Here is a 25,071-nt window from a genome sequence, read left to right on the forward strand (position 1 = left end):
CATATATAGTCAAAGAAATATTATCAATACTGAGATCCGGATGTTGAGGAGCCACTTTACTCAACCTATTCACAATCATACTTTGAGTTTTGTTAGGATACAACTTCATGCCCCATAATTTGCACCATGCACTAAATTTAACTAGATCTCTATTAAGAGATTCAGCAACCGCAGATCTACATTCAGGAGATGGAATTGATGCAAAGAGAGTAGCATTATCTGCATATGCAACAAGCTTGTTTTCTAGGCCAAACAACAAGTCAGTATAATGTCAGTATAATAGGAAAAGTAATGGGCCAAGAACGCTATCCTGAGGAACACCTGATATCACAATCCTATACTCACTATAGTCCCCATCAACAACAATTTTTTGCAGCCTATAACTTAAAAATTCAATAATGGTGCTAAGAAAAGACCCTTGAAAACAAAGGCCTCATGATTAACATGGTCACAGGTAGCTCTAAAATCAAGGCAAACTATATGAATTTCCTGACCACAAGGCAAGGGATTTCTTTACAGCATTGGAGATTGTAAGAAGGGCATCACATGATCCAAGGCCTTTACGAAAAACAAATTGCAAACTAAGGGAATAAAATTGCATGGAATGCCAGGAATATACCCAGCTCACTCACCCTTATAGGGTGTCGGTATAAAAACTGGGGCAAGTGAAACCACTACCAGAGGTCCCTTTCCAATTAGACTTCTCCCTCCTCAACATCCCCCTTTACTACGAGGTGTCGTTCTCTACAGCTACTGCCCCTCCCCCACCACTACCACTACCCATCCTTCTAGATTTTTCCTTCGTCAAAATCCCTTTTTCCTCTCTCTCCTATTAGAAAATGTTAAACTTATTCTTTAAAAGAACTTTCTTTAAAAATAGTATAAAGTACAAAACATGAAATATGTCCTGCTCTACTTTTCATTTCTTTTTCAGCGTGAAAAAACATTTCTGGTCAGAATTAAATAAAATGTTTGGCATCTTTGATTGGTTAAGAAGCTAACTGAACTGCCTGCCAGTGAAAGGGAAATTTCATGTTTGACCTTGGTGCTTCACATTAAAAAAATCAAAATTAGAATTTAATATAACTGAACAAATTTCATGCCATCATGTGAAGATAATTCTATAAAGCTTTCTTTAAAAAAAAGTGCAAATTTTTTTCATTAACAAATAAGGAAGTTGATGATTATCGTAAATTTGATAGAACGTCTAAATTTTCTAATATTTCTTCATTGAAATAACAATTCTTCTAATATAAATTATTCAAACATACAATAATTGAATAACATCTATCCAACTATGATATCTTTACATTTTTCTATACTAGAGAGAGAGAGAGAGAGAGAGAGAGAGAGAGAGAGAGAGAGAGAGAGAGAGAGAGAGAGAGAGAGAGAAAGGGTTTGTCACTGAATAGTTATCATGTATATTTTTTTTTTCTTTTCATTACTGTGTTGTCATTACGAAGACTAGGTGCAAAGAAGCACGGGCGGTTTGAAAACGTAGTGCTACACATAGTACTGAGCGTGAGTAAACAAAATTTTATTTAAATATTTTTCTGATCTCTGAACCACGAATAACCAAAACCACGACGACAAGAGGGCTGACTGTATATACAGCATAAACTTTTATAAAATCTTCATTAAAGATTTTGCATGTATCCAGAAATAAACAATATTAAATTACCGGTATTTCAAACATCTGTGTGTAATAGCTTTCAATTTGTCTTGATTTTTATTTCAACTTTGTTTTAGAATACCATTTTATTCACTGTTCTACATACCTACTTTGCCGTCTGGTACACATCTTCATAGGAAGAAAATATTTCAAAATAATTGCCTAACTCAAGTAATATTTAGGACCTGGAAAGAAAAACACTTAATATTTGAAACCCTTTTACTGAACCAATTTTGTTTGTACTGGTGTCTTTCTTTTAGCATATAAACTTGAATCCATCACAAGACTTCCTATTGAAAATAACAGTATACATTTACAAATTTTTTGGTAAATAACCACACCTGGAGTACTGTAATGTTGAATTTAAGATTATAACATTCGATAAACTAAGAATACAGCACCAGAAAATCCTGACCATTATGGCTCTATTAATACAGTATAAAGAATAAAGATCTATTATAAATACTAAAACAAATCTACAACCCTGTGTAGTAGTAGTTTGCTCAAATAGCATACCCTTTTTAAAAACAATGCTGGAAGCTGCCTTGATAGCAGGTATACACTACAGAGTCCTAAGACTTACATGAATTCTATACCATACATTACTCAGTACAGTATGTTTATCTATTGTTCATAGATCAGTAAACATTTCCATAAGATACTTTCTTTCACACCTAACTCCTACACGACAAAAATCATCTGTTGATGATACTCCTACTCATGCTGCTAGTAGATGACTACCATCAATAGATGATGCCCATATTTTTTTCTGTGGATCAAAAGCCAGAAAATCGGATTTTTTTTTTTGTATATGGCAACAAAAGGATATGAAATACTAATCTCCAGTGTTCACCATCACCCATACAAACTTATGAAGTTGGTTACCCATGGGAATTTCCTGCCCATGGATCCAAACATGCCTACTCTCAGCACGTCATTTTCTGAACCCAGCGCAGATGCCCGCCATGGAGACGTTGACAGGAGGGCTAAGTGTTGTAGAATTTCACACTGTTAGGAAAGGTGGGGGGGAGAAAGTGATAGCCAATGGTGATTCTTAGGGTGTTAGGAAAAATGGAAAATCTTACTGATTGGGGTCGCAATATATTGGCTTGAAGCAAGCTGTCGGCAAACTATTCCAACGATAATGATAAAGAGACTGATACTCTACCATTAGGTGCTGAGAGGGATCATTATAGAGGGGAAAGGATATACATTATGTCAATACAATGACATGCATAATACAGATGACAATTATGCGAGTTTCAATCAAGGGAGAATGCAATCAGTGTAAAATTCTGCGTTCATTTGGTATCATTATGATACATTCTCCCACCTTCAGATGATAGCTGTACATACAGATACAGAGTTGTTCCTAATGAATAGATTATTTTGGTTGCTGCTTAAGTTACTAAGGATTTTAGTATATCTCATAATAGCAATGAATGTGATATCTATTATTTTTTAGGGACTTATGATAGAGGAAAGGATTTTTGCTAAGAACAGTCGACAGCTGAACAGTCTAACCACTAAATATTTTTTGGGAGCATAAGGAGTCTGAAAATTCTAAAATAGTTAGTGTACATGCGAGTGTATTTATGTATATGAGAAATTACAGTTATTTATCCATGATTTAAAACTTTCATTACCCAAGAACACATGGTTATATTGATACTTGTTCTTACATAACTATAATGAGATAGAAACAATTCATTGCATTACACTTTTGTATAACAGGAACTTTAAACTTTCATCGTCAAGAAGTAACCACTATTATACTGTATTTACAGAGAGAGAGAGAGAGAGAGAGAGAGAGAGAGAGAGAGAGAGAGAGAGAGAGAGAGAGAGAGAGAGAGAGAGAGAGAGAGAGAGATAGAGAGAGAGAGAGAAAGTGTGTGTGTGTGTGTGCCTTATCCTGATATGACTCATACTTTATTTATTCAATGTATCCATTTCCTATTATGAGAGAGAGAACTACATTGACAGACAGATTCTAACAACATTGTTCACTTTATTACGTACACTACTATCGTAGTTTTTTTATCCTTATATATTTCATCATGTAGTATCATTTAGGGTACAGTACCATAATTTGATACTACGTAAGAAATTTATAGCTGTCTAAGGATCATAATCCTGGAAATGAAGACTTTCTTCCAGCTTAGCTTATGTGCAAAAGAGACGACACAACAAAGGATGAAGTGCCACTGCCATGTCCAAATACAATACCTGACTGCATTAAAATATGTAAACTTAAATGAAAATTGGTGTGACCAAAATTTCCACTATCATGTCTTATATTGCATATTATAACAATTCCATTTATATGTGTTTGTTCTGTATTTTTGGGGAGTTTTATCTATTTTAGTATCTGGAGGATGATTCACAAGTCATACCTCAGATTTATTTGCGAGTTGGGTAACAGAAACCACCATAAAAAGAAAAAATCACCACAAAATTGGACTACTATAGTAGAGAGATGACTCATCACCACCCTTTTGCAAGGCTGACTAACACCCTAAATTATTTTTGTGTAGTTCACTCACTGTTTTGTAGTGTATTTTACTGTAGTTGTACAGTACAATATTTTTACATCACTTCCTTGTACACAACACAAAATACATTATTTTTAATTTTCAGTCTATTCTCTTCACATTCCAAAATCCTTATAAATTAACATTTTATTTTATTACTGTAGTTCTTTTAACTCTTTGGAGACTGATTAATGTCCCTGACATTGTGAAAGTCCTGACCACCTAGACGACAAATGGACGTGTCTAATGTCAACACAAAAGTTTTTTCAAATACAATATATTAAAAATGGAAAATTGTCCATTAGCATAAAATAGGCCTATGCTACTGTTAAATCCTTAGTTGAACCACAGTACACTTGGTCGTGACAAACATTAAAAAAAAAAAAGCATATTTTCAAGTGATTTCTTTTTTTGTTCAGAAATTTTTAATTTCAAGATCATTTCCTTTCATAATCTATGCAAGATTACTTGGCTCAAATTAGAAAAGATAAAAATCCCTTTGATACAGACTTGTCAACCTTTCCATAAGGTTACCCAGACTATGTCGATGCCTGTCACTGCTTCACTTCCTTACATGCCTCACTTTCCTTCAACCACTTTCCCCTTTACAGCACACCAGACTTTTCCTACCACATATTCTCCCTTCCTTACAGACACGTGCTCCATATCATTTGATGATGAAGCCTTCCCCTTCCTCTGCCAGATTCCCCTTGCCTCACATGGAGTCCTCTTTCCTTACCCAAGACAAACACTCATTTACTACATAAGCCTAAATACAGTGACCACTTTTCTGTTTATAAACTACACATGTCGCTTCAACTAGAACTCCTCTCTCTCTCTCTCTTTCTGTCCCTTTCTGCAGCTAAACATTCATTGTACTTCTCATTAAACTCTCTCATCATCATCCACCATCAGTCCCCATCATCCTTGCACAACCCTTCACTGTTGCAGTGAGAACCCTCACTTCCCCCACTCCCACACGGGGCCTCCCGTACCTCTCGTCTCTCACGCGGCTGTGAATGATGCCTTGATTTGCAGTCTACAAACAACTCTTTTCTCTTGATATTTGTTTGCTAAATCTGACATTCCATTTCTTTTGCTGAGGATGCTTGCTGTTAATTTGTTTTTATTGATAAATTCGTTTTCAATAATATTATATATCTATATAAGATTTTAGTATCTATTTTGCTTACCATTCTTCCATTTTCATCTTAGCTTCCTCCAGCTAAGGGCAAAACTTTTTTAAGCTACATATAAAATGTGAGCTTTATATTTTTTGAGAACTTAATTCAAACATTTTTCTTATACTTATTATTTTACCCCTTTTTTGTAGCTCTCTCCTCCTACTACAGCTGGAAATCAACTCGTACAGTTAATTTAGAACTGGTTGTTGAGTTGAGTCTTAGCTCTAGTAGGAGATAGTTGAAAAAGAGAAAATACAACACAATAAAATATATGATGAAAACTATTATAATTTGTATTTCAGTGATAAAAAAAAGTTCTCTTCTCTCTTGGTATGATATGAAGGGAAAAGTTGTGGAATTTTATTTAATTATTAGCCTGAAAAATCTATTTTCATATAATGTGTTCTTTCACGTAGAAAAAATAATGAAATTAGAACTTATATCAAATTTCTGAAAATCTGAAACTTAGTTTTAAATCAATGAGAAAAATCTGCACTTTTTTTTCAAAAACTAATTTATAAAAATAACACAACATGGCATGAAGTACAGTATGTTCAACTCTACTCAACATTCTTTTTTTATATTTATGATAGAACAAGAAAAAAAACTTTCTCGTCTTTACAGCCAGTTTTTAATTCTCAATATAACAGATCATGACATCACACACTGATCACCAAATGGTTAGCAGGTGTTAGGGAAAAGTACTTGTGTAATTGTTTGTTTTTTATCCCTGTCATATTACTACCATTATACTGGATAGCATTATGTTATTACAATAATAATATGCAGTATATAGTAGGAGAGAGATAAAATGTTAAGTCTAAAAATAAGTATAAGAAAAGGTTGAAATAAAAAAAAATCCTTAACCCCCTGAGTGCCATAGGATGTACTTTACATCCAATAATTACAATTCTTTGTATATTACATATACAAAAATTTTACAATATACATAACATTATATATCAATGGAAAGGAAATTTATTCAGCAATACTATAATGAATATTGTCAAGTTCTACATTACCTAGTTTTTGTGCTGAGTAGAATGTAAAAAATTGGGCCTGGAGAGGGGTTGGCACTCAAAGAGTTAAAATCTTACCCTTAAGCTTTTGGTTTATAAGAAAAAAAATAAGAAGAAACTGATATTTCTATGCAAGTGAATTTTCAAAGCCCTTGAAAATCATGCAGGAGGAAAAGCAAAAGTAGAAAATCATGAAGCGCGGCAATCTTGACTGGTGGGAAGCAGCTAGAAGGATGTGAAAAAAGTAACTATTAATTAAAGAGATATTGCTGGTCTCCCTAGCAAATAAACAAAACTGCGAACCCCTAATCAGTGCATACTGAGGCAAAACTATATTCAAAATACAAAGATAACTGTATTCTAAAACATATAATGCACATTCATATGTAAATGCAGCTATGTTGATCCCATGTGACAGGAGCTATGACACTGCAAATGAGCAGTTGACCACACCATGTACAAACACTCCTGCAAGGCTAAATTTACTGGAAGTCAAAGTGATGTGAGTATCGCAGGATTCATTGCAATCAAACTACATTGGAATTGGCTACAAGAAACATTTCTCGGTCTGTCAAAACCTTACAGCGTCTGTATGAAAAACGCCAGAAATAACGCAGTCCTGTAACTAGATTGTAAGGGATATTTCTCAAACTCCTTGTAACCCCAGAAAAGTATAAATATACCAATATTGTAAAAACAAGACGTTTGTTTAGGCACCCATATAGGAAAATGGTAGAAGCACAATACGATGATCTACATAAATGATGTAACCAGCAATGTAAATCTTCAAGTATAAAAATATAATAAATTAAGTACCACAGTTACATCAAATGTCATGATTAATGTATTCAAAATGCTCAAGTAAAGCATTATACATAAGAAAATTAATTAAAATTTCGGTTTTCTTTTAAATAATCAGAGAATAAAAGGTAATTTTGAAGGATCAGAAAGAGCACATCCCAAAACATACAAGAATCCCAAGTAAGTATTAAGTTTTGCAGTTCTTTTGGGTATGGGTCCTTTGCTAACAGTTCTGAAATGCCTCTCTAACCTAAATGCTTCTGGGATCGTAATCAAGGGGAGGAAAAAGAATATAGAGTATTTCATTCCCCAGACAGCAAATATGGTGTAAGGAGCAAACAAAAAAATGGCGTACAGCACTTCGGATGCTGTGGAGCCTATGAGAATTGCAAGGGTCACTATTCCTGCCCTTCTGTCAGATTCCAGATCTCTTGTATTGTTGGAATGAAGAATTGCCTCAGTATTTAGAGCTAATGGAATAGCATACAAGATGGTGACCCACTGGACGTGTCCAGTTTGAACCATATATGAAAATAAAACTGTAATGGGGCCAAATATAACCAGAATTAATACATCTCCAAGGGCAATATATTTCAAACCAATCCCCCCAGTATACAAAAATGAACTAGATAGTCCACCAAAGTACACAAGAGCTAAGTGTTCTAAGCGAGCACTAGTGGCCATGGTCAATATAACAAAACCTGCACATCCAACTAAATATAAAATCACCCCTAGTGTTGCTATTTCATCTTTTGAAAGAATCTGATCTACTAGGGTTCTATCATCAGCCTTTTTCTTACTATCTATACCTTTGATGTAATCAAAGTAAGTATTCACAACATTACCAGCAGCATGAACTGACAAGGCAGTTAATGCTGTAGTGATGAGACCCACAATGCTAAATTCTCCAGAAGTCTTATGAGCAAGAGTGCATCCTAGAAGAACAGGCATGAGAGAAGCACTAAAGGACCATGGTCTCAGTGCTAAGACATATGCTGGAAGTTTCATCAGAGGGGACCCACGGCGCTCTTTGCCTTGTGAATTCTCTTCATTCATGCTGGCTATTTAGAAATCCACACAACCTGTATAAAAAAAGGCTTCATTTATACAGACAAATTTAATTCACAAACTTGATTTCATGCGTAAATTAATTCCTGAATATTCTTGTCTATAATACTATACAGTACAGGTCTTTTAATTTTCTATCTAAGATGAAGTTAAATTACAAGATTTTGCTTCAATTTTCTTTGATTGCTTTAGATTACTGTACAGTCAAGATTTTTATTCTTCCTAGTACTTTACATCAGTTTTTATGGGGCATATTTTCCTAATGACACTGAAAATTGTTAAATTTGAATATCTTATCCTGAAAAGTGTAATGAAAGGCATACCTCTTAAAAAATAAACTAAGATAAACACATCAATTGTTTACTAAACTTATTTCTAATTATAAAAATGGTTTTAAAAAACTAACAGGCTAATTTGTTCCTAAAAATACAAAGCTCCATCTTTAATAGAGCATCCTTCAGTACAAGATGGTTCAGTCCTTGGAGCTGGTCATCAGGGTACTTACATAGTTAAATGCGAGTGCATGAGAGTAAAAACCTTTCACCTGACTCATTGCCTCGATTTCTCTTTGGCTACCATTCAATATGGAAAGACTACCAATGGATGAAACCCAATGTGAAAAGAGAGTAAACATGATATCTTGTTTCTAGGGAGGTCAATGCCTTTCCTTCACACACCAACAGCCTTTATTGTTTCACCTTGTCAACCTTTGAGGAACTACCAAAAAAGCCCATCAATGTAACTAACCATAGGTACAGTCAAAACATAGCTTAGAGAGAAGCCATGGTGACCAACTCCATAGCGACTAATTTTGGAGGATCCCCTCCCCTCAAAGCCTCTCCATGCTAGCGTTGTTTATCAACACAGACTGATGGGTCCACAGTATAACCAGTAACCTGCACATTACATACACTGGTCATTACAAGAGTCCTGGATGTTGCTAGAGGCTTTCTATCCAGCCTGGAAATCCTGACTGTGAGGATCTTTTAACTTCAGCCTAAAACTTCTCTTCTACAGTTCCTGTTACTATACAATGTCCCTGCTCCAGGAATGTACCAGTCTGCTACTACTATCCCTTAACATACATGTCGCTACAGCAGGAGAGATAAATGCGATGCATTGTATGAGGAAAGAAAAGAAGCACAACCATGCTTCTTTGTGCTCCCTCCTTTCTATTTTTTTATCCTTGAGATCCAACCTTCATTCATCCAGCTCCTAACCCTCACCTCCCCACAAGAAGATCAACCATAATTTCTAAGGGTACCTTCTTTCTTGAAAAAAGGTGACAGCCATTGCTCCCATTCACATACAGTAGGATCCATAATTATGCAAGAATTTGCTTGATCCATGGCCTTGCATGAATGGAAAATTGCATATTTCAAGACACGTAACAGGAATCAATCCATTAGGCCAAGACAAACAGCAATTTACCCATTTAAACATTTTTACTACCCATTTTCAATACTTTTTATGTACTACATTACGCTGTTTTTTTTTCTAATATCAAATTGTTCATATGAATAAACAAAACATTCAAAACGTTTTAATGTTCAATGTGACAGAGATGGTGCGGGATTGGAGAAAGTAAGGATAATTTGAATAATGATGAATTTTTAATGAAAAATTTATATTATGCTAATGTAAACGTTATTACTACCATTAAAATTATCAAAAGGTTAAAGAAAGATAAAGGTTGCTGAGAATGTAACCACAATTTGACATTTATGTTTTGCCAGCTGGACTCGCATAGATAAAAGTTAATTTCATTATTGATAAGGAATTTTTTCTCGAATAGGCTATTCATTATGAAATTACTATATGTAGATAAGTTTTAAGGTAAATATGGTTTGGTTACATTCATTATCAGTCACAGTACCTAGGCCTACCAATACACTTGAAAAGACAATAGATTTGATATGTTTTGTGGCGCATGACTCGCAGACTTTGAACAGTTCGGCGAATACAGAACATTAATTTTTTAGAACTAACGACTGCATAAAAAGGGGAATCGCACAATTCAAACATGCATAATTCAGGACTATGCTGTATCACTGGCTAATGGAGAGAAGGGTTGATTATTTTCTTCACAAGTACTCTAATCTCTCCAGTTCTTCTTTCTCACCTTTTAGATCTTGGCCACATAGCTAGAGGAGTAGCGGAGGTAATACATATCTCTACTCATGTAAAGTCCCAATGAATATTCCATTTGCACCACTCTCTTTTGAAGATAGCGGTCACTAGTTTTGTGATCAGTTTTCTAAGAAAATGGCTGAAGATTCTTTTTTTTGGGGCTTAGCCATGTCGTCCTGATGGAAGGTTCCTTTAGGCAGCTTTCTAAGGGATATTTAGCTACAGTAATACTCCCAGCGAATTGACCATAGGTCTCCAGAATTCCAACTCCTGGCGCGAGTATCCTTAAGAAAATTCCTAAGGATATCGCATAATATCAGGGGATGTATTTCTTGATACAACACATGGCAATCTTCACCCCGAATAGAGTTTTGGCTCTGAGGGGGAAGAGTGGCGAAAATGAAGGGGAGCCGTCATCAAGGTTACTCAGAGGATCCCCTTTCTCGTACTACTACGGAGCAACACGGAGTAACCCATTCCTTTAATAGTAGCCAATTAAGCACGGTGTATCTCCCTATTACTCACGGTTTTGTTACTATTTTTACCATGCATTCTCCAGCATCTTCATCCTCTGGAAAGTTGAGTATTTATTCTTTCCTGTGTATAATTTTTAGCTTCCTTCTCACAGTTAAATTAGCATAATTTAAATGTGTTTAGCAGAGCACAGCCATCACTGGAGGCGGCCAATATGGACGCTGTCGTACACCATAAATGCTTTATTTAGTTAGTAGTACGACGTTTCCAATATTTAGTTTTTATGAATTATAGCTATTTAGGCAAATTATACTGGTGAAGATCAGATCATGCACGTAATATTTCTTCTTCTGTGAAACGTTTCGATCATAAACGATAGGGTGTCGGTGACATAGCGTAGCCGAGATCCCGACTCGAGTTAGACTAGCCTAATGCGTTTTAGTATACCTTAGTAACGTTATTCCCGTTTATCCTCTTGTATCGTTTTATCAATTCAGTCGGAGTTAGTATATCTCCTAGAATTACTAATATAATTTGATACTCGTCTCTTTTAGAGATTTAAGGATAAACCCTACCTTCCCTCTGAATGCTGCCATTAGGCGGCAACCCTATCTTGGTCTTGCCGTACAGTAGTGTACTCCGGCTTGACTGGGATAGTATTTCTGTCTTCCCTCTTTGCCGGTGAGTGTCCCGGCTTTGAATTACGACAGTTACTCAGAGTATTCAGTCTTGTTGTCATCAACTCTACCGATGGGGGATTAGTCATTCCCCTGCCGGTTTCAAAGTTGCCGGCATAGGAAGCCCGGCTTCCCTAGTTCACAACCGAAAGTGGTAGTACAGTTGCAGCCACCTTCTCCCTTGTGGTCTAGAAGACATGTCTTATATCCGGCAATGTCTTAAGCTGAGGAATCGTTAATCTTCTGCCGCCCAAGACGGCATAGGAAACTATGATTCCTTGTTTTGCTGTCGACAGTTGGAGGCAGATGTGCCGCCTTCTTTCTATGCAAAATATAAGACCCTTTCCTTTCCCCTTCTGTCCTTTAGTGATGGCCTAGGCGTCACAACATCTGTGGCCAGTATTCTACAATCTCCCCAGCTTGCCGGGCGGGTTACGATGCCAGCCGGGCTCCTACAAAGGTGGCTTGCTTGCTGCTTCGACCTTCCCCCTAACAAAAGCAAGGCTCCGGGAAAGGTTGTGCCGGCCATGACGACTGCCGGTGGGAGACCCTACATAACTTTGAGTATTCTTCAGTCCTCTCTTGGACTGCCATCCACAATCCCTGGACCAGCAGAACAGCCAGCAACAGATATTGTGGCTGGATGGAAGCTAGAATTATTACATTCTTTCCCCTTCCATTTGAATCCTCATTCCGGAAAGAAAGCAGTAGCGGCAGTAGTCCCTACAACCCTAATTATTATACTAAACTATAATAATACGGTAGCCCTTCTCTCCATGCTTTCTCTCTCTCTGTCGGCTAGTGCCCTCAGGTACTCAGGTACTAGCCTAGCCGGTAGCATGCCGGCAGCACTACAGTATAATATTATACAGTAGCCAGTATTTCTGCAGTATAGAAAATACAGCAGTTAGAAAACTATAGTATATAATATACAGTATTATGTTTTCCAACATATTTTGTGTAACCTTGCACAGTCCATTGTTGAGACTGCTAAATAATGTTGAAGTGAAGTATTCCTTCAATATCCTGATAAACCATAGGTCATCAGAACATACTGTAATTTCTTTACCCAACAGAATCAATATTCCAATTGTGGAAGGGTTAGTGCTAGTATACACTAACTTCAGCTTTCTATTAGAGAGCTCTTCCACCCGAGATTCCCCTAATATGGAAATTTGTAATATTAATATTGAGAGAGGTCACAGCAATTGCCTGGACAGGAATGAATGAATGATTTAAAGTTTTCAGGCATCCTGACATCTAAGGTCATTGACGCCGGTAACATTTAATTTATGTATACAAAAATAAAAAATGAAATAAAATAAAAAAATTAAAGAGTATTCAATTAAAATCATAAAAATTGAATGTCATAAAAGTTAAATATTTTTCAGAAGACCTGCTTCTGAAATAAATTTAAAAATGCCACTTGCATGGTAGGACACATCATTTCCAAGAATCTTGGCAAGGATGAACCTGCCACCCTCACCTCGAGCCTCAAACAAATATCTATTCCGCAAGTTGTTATAATTGGGGCATTCGGTCAACAAATGCCTTACTGTTAGAGGTACTAAACAGTTGTCACAATACGGTTGGTGTTGGCCCTTCAGCAGAAACTCATGTGTCAACCGAGTGTGACCAATACGGAGACGACAAAGAGATTTCTCCTATTTTAGGGGCATCATATTATACCTCCAAGGAGATATGACATTTGTTACCTTTCGCATTTTATTCCCATCTAGGCTATCCCATTGCTGTTGCCATTTATTGCAAACCAATTTCTTGATGTCAGGTAAGAAATCCTTACAGGCATTGGGATACCTTCTTGGCAGCAACTCGGATGCAGCATTCTTAGCCAGAAAATCTGCCTTCTCATTCCCACACACACCTACATGTGCTGGAACCCAACAAAAGTGAACTGTTATACCTCTCCGTCCAATAATAAAAAGCCATTCTAAAATCTTTAAAACCAGAGGGTTATTAGAATTAAAAACTTCTATAGCTTGAAGGACACTCCTTGCATCACTAAAAATTGTAAAATTACCCTCCTTCTCCAATGCTATTTTCTCAATAGCGGTTAATATGCCATACAGTTCCGCAGTAAATATGGAAGCGGTCAGAGGAAGTGCACCTCTACAATTAAAACTATTACTATGTACCCCAAATCCAACGCCAGCATCAGATTTGGAGCCATCAGTATAGATAAAAGTTGATTCTCTATGTTCTTTAACCCTTTTACCCCCACAGGATGTACTGGTACGTTTCACAAAAGCCATCCCTTTACCCCCATGAACGTACCGGTACGTCCTTGCAAAAAAATGCTATAAAAAATCTTTTTTTCATATATTTATAATTTTTTGAGAAAATTCAGGCATTTTCCAAGAGAATGAGACCAACCTGACCTCTCTATGACCAAAATTAAGGCTGTTAGAGCAATTTAAAAAAATATATACTGCAAAATGTGCTGGGAAAAAAATAACCCCCTGGGGGTTAAGGGTTGGAAATTTCCAAATAGCCTGGGGGTAAAAGGGTTAACATGTTCATTAAAAAGAGACCTGGCTTCTAGGTCTGACATATTCTTCTTATCTCCTATAAAATATTTACAAAAAGATATCTCTGGTAACTTCCATGGAGGCGTTGATGATACCTTGAATGGAAGTACCTTACATCTAATTATATCCAGACTGTTTAATAATTGTTTCACCCAAAAGCCATAGGGTTGAGGAGATTTTGGGTGCATTTCAAAGTATGTTGGGTGCCTTATAAGGCTTGCAGTCTGGAAGGCTAAATAATTAGGGAGTCTTTGCAATCTATACCAATACCGAAGAATAGAAGACACTCGGTAAAGGTCTAGTGGTAACTCTCCAGCATCAACAAGGAGACTTGGGATAGGTGATGTTCTGAATGCTCCCGTGGACAATCTAATACCTGCATGATGTATTGAATCTAATATTTTCAACCGGCTTGGGGTGGCTGAAGAGTATACCTCACAACCATAACTAATTTTGGAAAAAATCAAGGCCTTGTATAATTTTAAAATAGTATTGCGGTCTGCCCCCCATGATGTATGGGACAATACTTTTAAAATATTCAGAGCTTCAACACATTTAGCTTTTAGTGCTTTTAGGTGAGAAACCCATGTAAGTCTACAGTCAAATATCAAACCTAAAAATTTGGTTTCCGATACACATGGTATCCGTTGACCTTTAATGTATATATCCGGGTCTAGATGTACTCCCCGGATACGACAAAAATGGACAATGGTAGTTTTACTTGTCGAGAACTTGAATCCATTCATGTCAGCCCACTGGATAATTTTATCAATAGAGTGTTGGATTTTTCTCTCAACCATTGCCATTCTAGTGCCAGCAAATGATATTGAGAGATCATCCACAAATAATGTTGAGAGAACATCCTGGGGAATGGCTGAGGATATCCCATTAATTGCTAGTGCAAAAAGGGTTACACTCAGCACACTACCCTGAGGAACTCCTTCTTCCTGGCACTTACTCTCTGATAGAGTTTCCTCCACTCTCACTTGAAAAACTCTACGTGAAAGAAATGCCTGAATAAATAGTGGCAGCTCTCCTCTCAATCCCAATTCAAGAATGGTTTTAAGAATACCATATCTCCATGTGGTATCATATGCCTTTTCAAGGTCAAAAAATACTGTAACATGGTGCTGTTTGGAAGCAAAGGCTTCACAAATAGAAGACTCAAGTCGTATCAACACATCAGTCATTGAGTGCATTTTTCGGAATCCACATTGAATCGGTGATAAAATACCTTTCTTTTCAAGGTACCATATCAGCCTTGCATTGACCATCTTCTCCATGATTTTACATAAACAAGATGTCAATGCAATAAGACGATAGTTTGCTGCTAAAAACTTGTCTTTATCGGGTTTTAAAAAGGCTAAAATAATGGCTAGTTCCCAAACACTTGGGTAACTATGATCATGCCATATTCTATTAATAATGCTTAAAATAAATAGCTTTGTATTAAAATGTACATGTTTAATCATTGCATATGGAATTCCATCGGGTCCAGGGGCTGTATCGTTGCAATGAGCAAGTGCGGAATCAAACTCTCTTTCAGTGAAAGGAGAATTATACGACTCTTCCCTTCTTGTTGCAAAATTTAAAATTTTCTTTTCTTCAGTGCTCCTATACTGGTGACCAGGGGCTCCTTCACACTTGCTGGATACATTTGAAAAATGATTAGCCAGGGCATTGCTAACTTCATTTGCTTCAGTTACATACTGGCCATTCACCTTCAACACTGGTTGGGGGTGAATTTGCCAGCTATCTTTTTTACTTTCCTCCACACAGAAGATGGTGGTGTTCTACTGTTAATAGAGGAAACAAAAGACATCCATGACTGGCGCCTTGCTTCTTTCATGGCACGACGGAACTGTGCTCTACATTTCTTGTACATAGTTAAATTTTCATCACTTCTGCGTCTACGCAATCGTGTTAGAGATCTTCTTGTGGCTCTGTGGAGTGCAGTTAGTTCTGAAGACCACCACGGGACTGGTCGTCGTTTGAATAACCCTGTTGTTTTGGGAATTGAATTGACTCCTGCTGTATGAAGAGTTCCATTCAGTAGGTCTAAGGCATCATCAACACTTTCAAACTGTTCTGCTCTCACTTCGATTTCACTTAGCTCGGAAAATTTAACCCAGTCTGCCTTGTCTAGATTCCAACGTGGCGATCGTTGCAAAGGCGGACCCTTGTTGGTGTTTATAATGATTGGTGCATGATCACTAGTATGCCAATCATCTAATGTCCTCCAATCAAAATCAAGAAGGCAGTTAGAGCTTGCAATTGAAAGGTCAATGCATGACAAAGTACCTGTCTGAACATGGAAGTGTGTGGGCTCTCCTGTATTAAGGAGTCCCACATCCTTATTCTCCACAATTGATGAGATAATATTGCCCCTTGTGTCGGCCAAAACATCACCCCATAAAGGATGTCTACCATTCATATCTCCCAGTAAGAGAAAAGGTTGAGGGAGTTGTTGAATGACCTCTGCTAAATCATCATATAAAATATTATCATTTGGAGGTAAGTACAGAGAGCATATTGTATATTTTCTCCCTATATCAATTTGTACAACAACTGCCTGCAGGGTTGTACGTATAGACATGGGTATTTGGGGAACATCTCGACGAATGTATATGAGACTTCCGCCATGGCTCCCTGCTTGTTGATTATATGGTGTTCTATAGCTAACATACTCTCGAGGACTAGGAGTGTTAGAATCAAGCATACTTTCCTGTAGACATACAATTATGGGGGAATGCTCATGAATTAGGAGCTTAAGTTCTTCATATTTCGCCCTCAAACCCTGACAGTTCCATTGCAAAATGGAGGAGAAAACTATGGATTATTTCTGGAAGACATCTTGGATGAGGTCTTCCCATTAGCAGTTTTTAATTTAACATTATTACCAGTAGGTTTCTTCAGAGGTGGTCTTGTTATGTTGGGTTTAACGTTGGTGTTTTTCTTTGTATTCTTTTTATCTATTTGTTGAGGTGGATGGTGGACCTCAACTTGAATTTCTGATTTATTCAGTCCATCTTCTGGTTCATTAGAAACATCAACAGACAAAAGATCAAATTTATTTGATGTCATAACCTTAACGTTTCTAATGGAGGGTGGAGAGAGAGATGGGGGTCTCTCTCTTTTGCGATTAATAGATGGTGGGATTCGAGGTTTTTGCACCTTTCCCACAACAGGTGCATCAGGTAAGTTAGTCTTAAGTGGAACCTCCATCAGATCAGGCAAGGACATGGCCTGAGAGAGGTTTGTATTACTTTTTGTAATGGCGGCTGAAGGCTGTACAGCAATGGGCAATGACCTAGTGTTAATACACTGTGGTAAAGCCTCAGGAGGTGATATGGTTGCCTCATTATTTGACATTTTGTCAGATAGTATACTTTTTTTTGAGCTATTGGCAGTGCTAGGTTGGTTTGATTTTAATGCCTTAGCATATGTATTTGATTTATTTAATAGTCTTTTGGCATGGGTCACACTTATATGTTCTAAATTTGATTTGTTGAGGGCAGCTTCCTCCAACTTATATAGCTCGCAGATCTTGTCTGTGGATTTGTGATTCGAGCTGCAATTTAAACACCTGGCTCCAAGTGCACACTCTCCATGGTAAGATTTGGAGCAAATACCACACATCTTCTCATTTTTGCAAACTTTGGACGGGTGCCCAAATTTAAAACAATTAAAGCATTGCAATGGCTTCTGCTTGAAGGGTCTTACTTTAATCCTTTCGTTCTCGATAATAATATGAAAAGGTACATCAGCATCCTGGAACGTAAGGATTATCATTGATGTACCTGGGACTTTATGAACTTTCCAAACATTTAATGGACACATGGCCAGTATCTCCTCCTCTGTAAAATCATATAGATCTCTGTTAAAAACTACGCCCCTTCCGTAGCTAAAATTTAGGTGGGGTTTGACATCTAACTTAATGTCATCATTATTTATTTTCATATTGGACAATATTACCGACTGTGTACTGGATTTGGCATGGATAAGGAAACTATTTTTTCCGAAACGAGATATATCGCCTGGTGCAATAGTTCCTACTTTTTTCTGAATCAATTTGCATATTTTGAAATAATTCCCTGTAACCCCCTTTGATTCAGCTATAAGCCACATCGGTGGTTTTGGATTTCTCTGGGAGGGCATGACTAAATCTGCGTCTTTTTCCAACCAATCGGCAGGCCTGTACACATCTAAATCTTTTGGTACCTTATCGCAGAGAGCAGCCGCGACATTCAAGTTATTAATTTTAATATTCTTCAAATTACTTATTGCACTAAATGCTTCGTCATAACTACTATAAGATATCCATGAATCCCAAGTTTCAGCTTCAAGTTTCATCCTTATTTCTTTTATGCATCCATAGCATTCAAATGCTTTACATAGATCATCATAATTTGTTTCTATTGAAATTTGTGTAACATGGAGGATTCGAAGTTTCCTCGTGTTACCCAAATTACTCGATTTAGAAATATCAGTAGAATGGTCCTTACCCGTTCCGAGGTCATCAACAGAGCTATCCCTTATCACATTAGCAGAGGTCGTCAACAGTGCCGGGGGAGAGTCAGCGTATCCAGGGGATGGAGGTTCGTTCCTTAAAGAATCCATTATACTAAAGAGAGAGAAAAGAGTTAGTTTGATGTACCTGCTCGAGAATGTTAGGCCATCACGCGTCGGAAAGGAAATTTGCACTCTCCACTATCGGCACAATGAGAGTATACTTCCCAGATGGTCCACTCCATACCCTACCCGAAGGATAGCATCAAAACAGATATAGAGGCACAGGTGTAAGCTGAACCCGCCTGTTAGGACTGAGACCAAGAAATTATGGAATCATCCTCCCCATATCTATAATGACGGGCTTCCGGCCAAAAGCCGAGAGTCCTACCCCAAGCATTGGATCCCCCTGGATTCCGAAGACCCAACACTTGAGAATAGTTCCCCCAAAAAGGTCCAAACCATCTTCGGGACGGCTGAAATCATCCAATACTCTCACATATAGCTTTGAATGCAAACACCTCCCAACCGTGATACCTCCTCCCACTCATCAAAGCAGGCAGCAATAAAGGATGTATGAACATCCCCGCCGGGGCTACAATGGATGTAAAAACATCCAAGCCATAGGAGAAAAGAGCAAAAAAAAAAAATAATAATAAATATATATGTACATAATATATACACACATATAATGAGGGAAATTTTTCTCATAGAGTTTGGAAAGCAAGACTAAAGAAAGTTTGTGAAATTAGGATAAGGTCGAAGTAATATTGAGAAAAAGAAAAAGGTAAAAGAGAGAAATTTAGATTCGAACTGGGGGAGCAATTTCCCCAAGTTAGAGAGCCCTCTTGCCCGTCACCAAGTTTCAGCACGGGAATGAAATGCCGTGCTGAAGCTCAATGACTTCATCAAGGCATTCTCTCATTAAGAGGGTGCCTGGACAGGAAACACGGACATGTCTTTCCTATTTCTTTTCTAGCTTACTATCCTAAGCTATAATAATAACAGAAAGTGCTATTTGTAATGCATGAAATTAATTTATCAAGTGTGATAAACTACCCCATACTCATTTCACTTTTTTCTTTCCTTACGGGAGGAGCCCCAGGTGAAGTGTGCAGTTATGTACTACAACCACAAGAGTTTGTTGTAAGAACTTTTGTGGTCACAACATGTGCAGATCTCATTCCCCCTGCTCCATCGCAACTGAAACCTTGAGATACTGGGACCCCAAGGGTTCCAACGTCTGCTCAGCCTTGATGACCGAGGGTTTCGGCGATCCCAAGACGTCGGAGTCGAGGGACTCTGCGAGGGAAACGCTTCGGAAGTGGGTACGAGGGTTCCAGAAGAACTCTCCGGGACCGTAACTACCAAGCAACGCGATCAGAAGCCTGCTGTTCCCTAAGGCAACATCTGTGAGGCACGACCCAGGCAACTAGCATTAGAGGCCGACATCAATGAGGCTCTACAAGGCATGGACATCCATCAGGAGAGGATGTCAGAAGTGTCCTTGGAGACCGAAAAGGGTCTCCTTCAAGAAGACCCTAAAGAAGAGGTGGCCCAACCACCTGAGGAGGAAGAAGACCTCGAGTCGACAGAAGCGGAGGACCCTCTTCTGTCTGTGTCGACATTTCAACCTGTGCCATCAACTTTGGCTCCAACCCCTCCACCAGACCCGCTGTTCCTCACGGGCCAAGCGATTATGGCCCAGATCCAGCAGTTGGTCGATACTCTACGCAAGGAAAATGTAGATATGAGGAAGGAATTCAGGGAAGCCAGCCGCGTAGTTGCTTTTCGTGGATCCTACAAGCGACCAGAGTGTCTGACCTGCCACCATGCTCCGAAACCAATCCCTGGAGGTATGCAGAGTTCATGCCCATGATGAATGGGAAACTCTACATCTCGGAGAAGATGGGCGCCATCCCCTTTGACGATATCCAATTCTGGCCAAACCTTTCGGCTTACCCGGAATGTTTCATCCAGCTGAAGAGTGAGCCGGCGTTTAAGGAAGAGACGGAACCCAAAGAGGTCATGGTTTTTTACCATGACAAGACACAGGCTCTCTTGATGAGTAGCCTGAAGGAGGCAGGCTATACAACCTCTAAGTTTCTGCGTTGAGCAAAATGCATCCTACTTTCCTTGCTCCTTCATCCAGAGCTTTACCCTTCACGTCTAAAGCTCTCCAGTGTGCTTAAGGCAGTTGATGCAGGCAAACCATATCCAACGCTAGAGGAGTGTAGGCCATTGTCTCTGGCCTTGCCCATGGACGAGAAGGATTAGAATGAGGTCCACCTAACCTTCTCGGTAGCAAAGCTCGAAGCGGACATTGCAGGACAGCAGTTCAATGAGAACCTCCCGAAGCTGTAGGACCTTCTCCTGAGAAGAGAACAGGAGACAAAGGAGAGACTAGCCGCCTCTCTGTCCCTCCAGAACTGCATGAAGATGTGTGCAGGCATTGCAAGCACCCCAGACATGTATACAGTCCTAGCCAAGATGCACATGGCTACTCTGGTCAAGGACTTGTACGGTTTTGTGAAGGCCAGTAGGGCCTGCAGAGAGTTCGTCTTTGCCAATGCAACAGTCAAACACGAGCCCAGGAAGTTGATCACTTCCTGTATCTGGGGCAAGGACCTCTTCCCAAAGGAAGCAGTCCAAGAGGTACAGTAGTCGCTAAAGCCGCCACGGAGAATAGGAACCTTCTCCAAAAGTGAGGCATCTCTTCCAAGAGAAAATCTTCCCCTGATGCTGGTCCCCAACCTAAGAGGTAGACGAAGAAGCCAAGACTGCCTCCTTGACCTGTACAACATCCTACGGTCACCATGACCACGGTGCCCCAAATGGTTGCTCAGCCGCAAACCACTCTCCAGGTGGTGCCTCAACAGCTGGTAGCCCAGTCACCAGCCTTCAACCCAGGTTTTGAGAGGCACACCACTACCTTTCGCCCGAAAGGTAGAGGATCTAGACGAGGCTCCTCAAGAAACCCCTCAAGAGGTAGAGGAGGACGTGGTCAGACTGGCAAACCCTCCAGATCATCCAAGCAATGAGATGCTCCAGGTAGGAAGAAGACTTCTCCACTTTCAGGATCGTTGGACCTTCGATCCCTGGGCCCACAGCCTCTTCAAGAATGGACTAGGATGGAAATAGAAAAAAATCTCCACCTTCACTTCCTCAATTCCTCCAACACTCCACCCCCTTATTGGAAGAATATACCTTAGAACTCTTGAACAAAAAGGTTATAAGGAAAGCAAAGTCCATCAAATTCCAGGGAAGGCTGTTTTGTGTTCCCAAAGAGGACTCGGACAAACTCAGAGTCATTCTAGACTTGTCTCCACTCAACAAGTTCATCGAGAACAACAAGTTCCAGATGTTAACCCTACAACACATGAGGAACCTGTTACCGAAAGGGGCGTACACAGTCTCAATAGACCTGGCAGATGCTTACTGGCATCTTCCAGTCAGCTACCCCCTCTCCTCCTACCTAGGATTCAAGCTACGGAAGACAAAGTATGTCTTCAGAGCAATGCCCTTCGGACTAAACAAAGCCCCAAGGATCTTCACGAAACTTGCGGACGCAGTCGTACAACAGCTATGCTTAGAAGGCGTTCAGGTAGCTGCATACCAGGACGACAGGCTGGTGTGGGCAGCATCCAAGACTGCTTGTCTGCAGGCAGCCACAAAGGTGATCCAGTTCCTGGAACATCTGGGCTTCAAGATCAACTACAAGAAGTCTCGCCTCTCTCCAGCTCCAGAGTTTCAATGGTTGGGAATCCATTGGAACTTGCAGTCACATCGCCTCTCCATTCCACAAAAGAAGAGGAGAGAGATCGCGGTTTCTGTCAAGAGACTACTGAAATCCAACAGGATTTCAAGATGCCAACAGGAAAGAGTAATGGGCTCTCTCCAGTTTGCAGCAGTAACAGACCCAGTGCTAAGAGCACAGCTAAAAGATGAGTCAGGAGTCTGGAGAAGATACGCATCAAACGCTCGAAGAGATCAACAGAGACCGACACCGACCTCACTACGATCGCTTCTGAGGCCGTGGTCAAAGGTCAAGAGCCTAGCAAGGACTATTCCCTTACAACCACTTCAACCGTCGGTAGTCTTTCACACGGATGCCTCAACGGAAGGATGGGGAGGTTATTACCATCAAAGGAAAGCTCAAGGATCCTGGTCATCCCTGTTCAAGACCTTTCACATCAACATTCTGGAGGCCATGGCAGTCCTCCTGATGATGAAACAGCTATCCCCTCACAGATCAGCCCACATCAAGTTGGTCTTGGACAACGAAGTGATAGTGAGATGTCTGAACCGACAAGGCTCGAGATCGCCCTACATCAACCACGTGATGTTGGCCATCTTTCGCTTGGCAAGAAAGAAAAGATGGCATTTATCAGCAGTTCACCTACAAGGGTTCCGCAATGTGACGGCGGACGCTCTATCCAGGCGAAAGCCAATAGAGTCAGAATAGTCCCTAGATGCAGACTCATTTTCCTTCATCTTCGAACAAGTCCCAGAACTGCAGATCGACCTCTTCGCAACAAGCGACAACAAGAAACTACCTTGATACGTAGCCCCATACGAGGACCCTCGGGCAGAAGCGATAGACGCCATGTCCCTCAATTGGAACAGATGGAGTCATCTGTCTGCTCCCGCCAACAAATCTCCTGCTGAAGATCCTCAACAAGCTTAGATCCTTCAAGGGACAGCAGCAGTGGTGGCCCCCAAGTAGCCCAAGAACAATTGGTTCCCTCTGGTGATAGAACTGAGGCTGAGGCTGTTTCCTCTACCAAACCCAGTTCTATCCCAACTGGTTCAGAAGTCGACTGTATACGCTTCATCACAGAGAACCCAAAACCTTCATCTCATGATTTTCTCGCCTTAGCAGTCAAGAAAAGGTTTGGGATCTTGAAAGACAGCATCAACTTTATAGAAAAATTTTCTCGAAAGACAGCATCAACTTTATAGAAAAATTTTCTCGAAAGACAGCATCAGCTTTATAGAAGAATACAAGTCAAAATCAACCAAAAGACAATACGAATCGTCTTGGAAGAAGTTGGTCTTTTTTGTAAAAGCAAAAAAGCCAACAGAAATCTCGATAGACTTCTGCCTGTCCTTCTTCATTCAACTTCACGAACAAGGCTTGGCTTCCACCACGATAACTACGTGTAAGTCAGCTTTAACTAGACCTCTTCTATACGCCTTCCGGGTGGACCTGTCAAACGAAATCTTCAAGATTCCGAAGGCATGCGCTAGACTTAAACCAGCAGCCCCTCCGAAGCCCATTTCATGGTCTTTGGATAAAGTCTTGCACTATGCTTCGAACATGAACAATGAAGATTGCTCCCTAAAGGATCTAACACAGAAAGTTATATTTCTGGGTCGATCTGTGACGGCCGGTGAAAAGGGTCCTTCTTTACACTTTTCTAATATAAATCTTCCAAATATACTAGAGAAAGATAGAAGCATGGAATGCAGATGTTACTACCATCGCGCGATCACCTTGTGGGTGTCGTGTATTTAACAAGGGCGTGTGAAAACCACTATTCACAGGCTGTCTTCCATTTAGATAATCCCTTCATGAAAGGGGAGGGCCGTGGCAGGCCCTAGAGAATACAGTTGGGCTACCCCACCGACACCTACTACTCGCGCTCTCCAGGTGATCCTTCTGTTTTGGACTTGCCTGCAAAGTCGATAAGTGTTTTGCTAAGTGTTTTTCGCAAGTGATTGTCGTTAATTCAACATGACTGACGTTGCTACTTCACCTTTACCAATGTTAAGTACCATAGTTTGTTTTGACAGTTTATTTCAGTACCGAGCATTTGTTCTTTTTCCAGTATTGTGGATTATAGTTTTGGAAGCGGTTGGCCTGCCTCGGTATCGGCAGCCATTTTGGGTATTGTTCGCTTCGGTAGTTTTTCAAGTTAATTTTGCCCATCTGGTACTCTGTCATCTAGGTTATATCACTTACGTTTTATGACCAATTTTATTATCATTATTTATTATTGGTTTTTACTATGGTATTTATTTGCTAGCAAGTCCAATTTGGACCTACGAAGAATAGCGATTTAGTCTTTGTTATAGTTATGTTCACGCCTCAGGAAGGTGCTCGTTTTAGACTATATCTTTATGTTTATTTGTTACGTTGTCGTTATTCTTCGTTCTTGGTTATTACAATTACTAAGAAAAAAGCAATCAAATTTATTATTTTTCTTATATTTTTGTGTGATGTTAGTTTTTTATTATGTAACCTTGAGAGCGTGAGCATAGAGTGCTCGTTTTCTGTTTCTACAGTTACGAGTTACCCCTTCTCTCATTTTCTTTATTAAGATCGAGTAAGGGAGGTGGATTTCCCGTTTTCCGTTTTTATACGATCACGAGTTATTCCTGCCTCCTCTTATTCTCCGAGTTGATGATATTACGTTTAATGATATTCACGTTTTATTGTTGTGGTTACTGTTAA

The 25,071-nt window shown here is 39.3% G+C and overlaps 1 protein-coding gene across 3 annotated transcripts in view; it reads right to left on the minus strand.

Moving 5' to 3' along the window:
* Positions 1-1,877: 1,877 nt before the first annotated feature.
* heix (UbiA prenyltransferase domain-containing heix) overlaps positions 1,878-25,071 on the minus strand; it is a 94,495-nt gene continuing 71,301 nt past the window's right edge. For all 3 annotated transcript variants that reach the window (XM_068354158.1, XM_068354159.1, XM_068354160.1), the window contains one exon: positions 1,878-8,289. In XM_068354158.1, coding sequence (XP_068210259.1) covers positions 7,322-8,263 — 942 coding nt within the window. In that variant the 5' untranslated portion in view covers positions 8,264-8,289 and the 3' untranslated portion in view covers positions 1,878-7,321. The remainder of the gene's footprint in view (positions 8,290-25,071) is intronic.

Source organism: Palaemon carinicauda, chromosome 30 (genome assembly GCF_036898095.1).
Source record: "Palaemon carinicauda isolate YSFRI2023 chromosome 30, ASM3689809v2, whole genome shotgun sequence".
Classification (NCBI taxonomy): domain Eukaryota; kingdom Metazoa; phylum Arthropoda; class Malacostraca; order Decapoda; family Palaemonidae; genus Palaemon; species Palaemon carinicauda.